At 44.3% G+C, this 2,627-nt stretch overlaps 1 protein-coding gene across 1 annotated transcript in view; it reads left to right on the top strand.

The window, feature by feature from the left end:
• Nucleotides 1–650: 650 nt before the first annotated feature.
• Nucleotides 651–2,627, top strand: part of ARID3B (AT-rich interaction domain 3B) — a 20,611-nt gene continuing 18,634 nt past the window's right edge. The window contains exon 1 of the mRNA XM_014310833.2: nucleotides 651–668. Coding sequence (XP_014166308.1) covers nucleotides 651–668 — 18 coding nt within the window. The remainder of the gene's footprint in view (nucleotides 669–2,627) is intronic.

Below are 2,627 nucleotides of genomic sequence, written 5' to 3'. Positions count from 1 at the left end.
TGCCCCAGCTCAGGTCACACCAGGTGACAGCAGGTGGCAGCTTTGGTGGCCATATGGCCAAAGCCTGGTGCCCTCAGCTGCCCTAAGCTCCTTTTCCCTGGAGGTGCCCCCCAGATCCCAGGGTGGAGCTGTGGACAATGGGATGGATTTATTCTGCTCATCCTCTGCCATTCTGGTCTAATCAGCTTTTGTTTTTGTTTTAATTTCCTACAAAACAACCCAAATATGTTCTGTTTAACTTTTCCAGAGTCTTTCAAAGTTCTATTCCCTGAGAATTATCCCAAGTTCATACCCACTGGTGGGAGGGAATTGCCTCCTTTAATCTCTCTTCTTTCTCATCCCTGCTCTCAAATGGAGTGGAATAAGCTCTCAGCATGACCAGAATTCCCTCTGGAAGCAGAATTTGCTGGATTTATATCCAGGGAAGGCTCAGAAAGCTGAACCTGCACAAATCCCTGAGCCTTGGAGTGTGCTGGGAAATCCCTGCTGCCTCCTTTTGCTGCCCCTCTCTCTGATTCTGGCTGCTCCATGGGTTTGATCCCAGTGAACAGTTTTAGGAGCAGCTGGATGCTTCCATAATTAGCCAAAAATCCATGGGTTTAATCTCTGCTGGAGAGAGAGAGAGAGAGAGAGGCTGAGGGAGAAAGGACATGGGGATGGATCTTCCTGTGAGCAAACCCAGCCTGGAGAGGGCTGGGGATTGATCCTGTGCCACAAACAGCTGACACAACAGAAGTGCCAATAATCCCCCATTAAATATCTCTCCGTTGATGGGGCTCCCTGGCTAATTGACTTTCCAGCAGCAATTAGTGGCTCAAACCCAATCAGCAGGCATTAGGGAGCTCGGGGTGGGGCACGGAGCTGTGCACGAGCTCTTCATCTTCCTCATTCAGTGGGAGCCTCACAGCCACATGGGAGTTTGGGGTGCTGCAGCACCTCCACAATTCCCAAAGGGGACTTTTGGGGTGCTGGGATCTTTTCTCTCCCTATGTTTGGCAGGGTGGATTTGGCTCTTCCCTTTTCCAGCACACAATTTCACAGAGTGAGTTGGTGTTCTCAGGGTGAGAATTCAGAATTTAGAATTTATTTCAGAATTCAGAATTTATTTCTCCAGAATTCCCAGGGGGTGCTTTTGGGACCTTTTCTCCTCATGTGTTTGTCCCAGGTGGATTTGGCTCTTCCCTTTTCCAGCCCACCCGGGACTGGGACTTTATGGAATTGATGTTCTCAGGTTGCCTGGATTTATTTCAGGGTCATCCTGGCCTTCCATCCAGCTGGAGCTGCTGGTTTATTTCAGAATTTATATCTCCAGAATTCCCAGGGGATGCTTTTGGGGGTTTTGCACCTTTTCTCCTCATGTGTTTGTCTGTGTGGATTTGGCTCTTCCCTTTTCCAACATGTGCTGGACTGGGACTTTATGGAATTGATGTTCTCAGGATGTCTGGATTTATTTCAGGATCATCCTGTCCTTCCATCCAGCTGGAGCTGCTGGTTTATTTCAGAATTTATATCTCCAGAATTCCCAGGGGATGCTTTTGGGGGTGCTGGGACCTTTTCTCCCCATGTTTCACTCTTCCTTTTTCCAGCAGGTGCTGGACCAGGACTTTATGGAATTGATGTTCTCAGGATGTCTGGATTTATTTCAGGATCATCCTGTCCTTCCATCCAGCTGGAGCTGCTGGTTTCCATCCTTTGGAGACCACTCCAGCATGGTGATTCCCAAATGGAATAGGGCCTAACCTGATTAATCCTTTTAAGGAGCCTTAATCCAGCAAAGCTGAGCTTGAAATTTCTCTGGTGGAAAAATCCACATCCTCCTGGAGTCAGGGCACCAGAGGGATTATTCTCCTCCTTCTGCTCCTGCTTTTCAGAGAAGGACAGGGAGAATGGCCTGGAGATCAGGAAGGAAGGGTGACACTTTCACCAGGGGCTCTGTGGAAAAAAGAGGGACATGAGGGCAGAAATCAGCTCTGCAGGTGCTGGATGTCACCCCAGCAGAGGCACAGAGGAGGTGACATCCTGCTCCTCAGGAGGGGACGTGAAATTCCGCTTCCCAGGATTTGAAATCCCTCACGGGGAAATTTAAACCCAAAACCCCTAAAAAGTTTTGTGTTAAAATTTAAGAAACAAACAGAACTTTTAGGTTTTTTTCAATCTTTATGTTGTTGTTTATTTTTTTCTCTCATCAACAATTCAGCACACCCTCTATATACCAAACTTAGTGTGCAAAAAAAGCACCAAAAAAATCACAAAACACACAAGTTTGAGACTGTTTTTAAAATATTTTGTTTAATTAACTCTTAAAATTTTTTACCAATAACTGATTATTTGTCTGTTTGCCCAACATCCACATTTCAGCTCTTTCCAACCAACCAAACACTGCAGAAAGTGGAGCAGATGAAGAATAAGATCCAACAACACCCAAAATCTTCCATCTTGTTTCCTTCTACCTCCATACCAAAAAAACAAAACTCTTTTAAGTTTTTCACCCTGTAATAAACTGGGTGCATCATAAAATAATATAATTAAATACTTAATACATTATAATTTGTATATTATATATTATATTTTATATATTATATATAGAATATATAGAATATATAAAATATATAACACATTTTTATATA

This window comes from Geospiza fortis, unplaced genomic scaffold (genome assembly GCF_000277835.1).
Source record: "Geospiza fortis unplaced genomic scaffold, GeoFor_1.0 scaffold628, whole genome shotgun sequence".
Taxonomy (NCBI): Eukaryota; Metazoa; Chordata; class Aves; order Passeriformes; family Thraupidae; genus Geospiza; species Geospiza fortis.
Note: the sequence above shows the minus strand (reverse complement) of the source record. Positions and strands in the feature narration are given on the sequence as shown.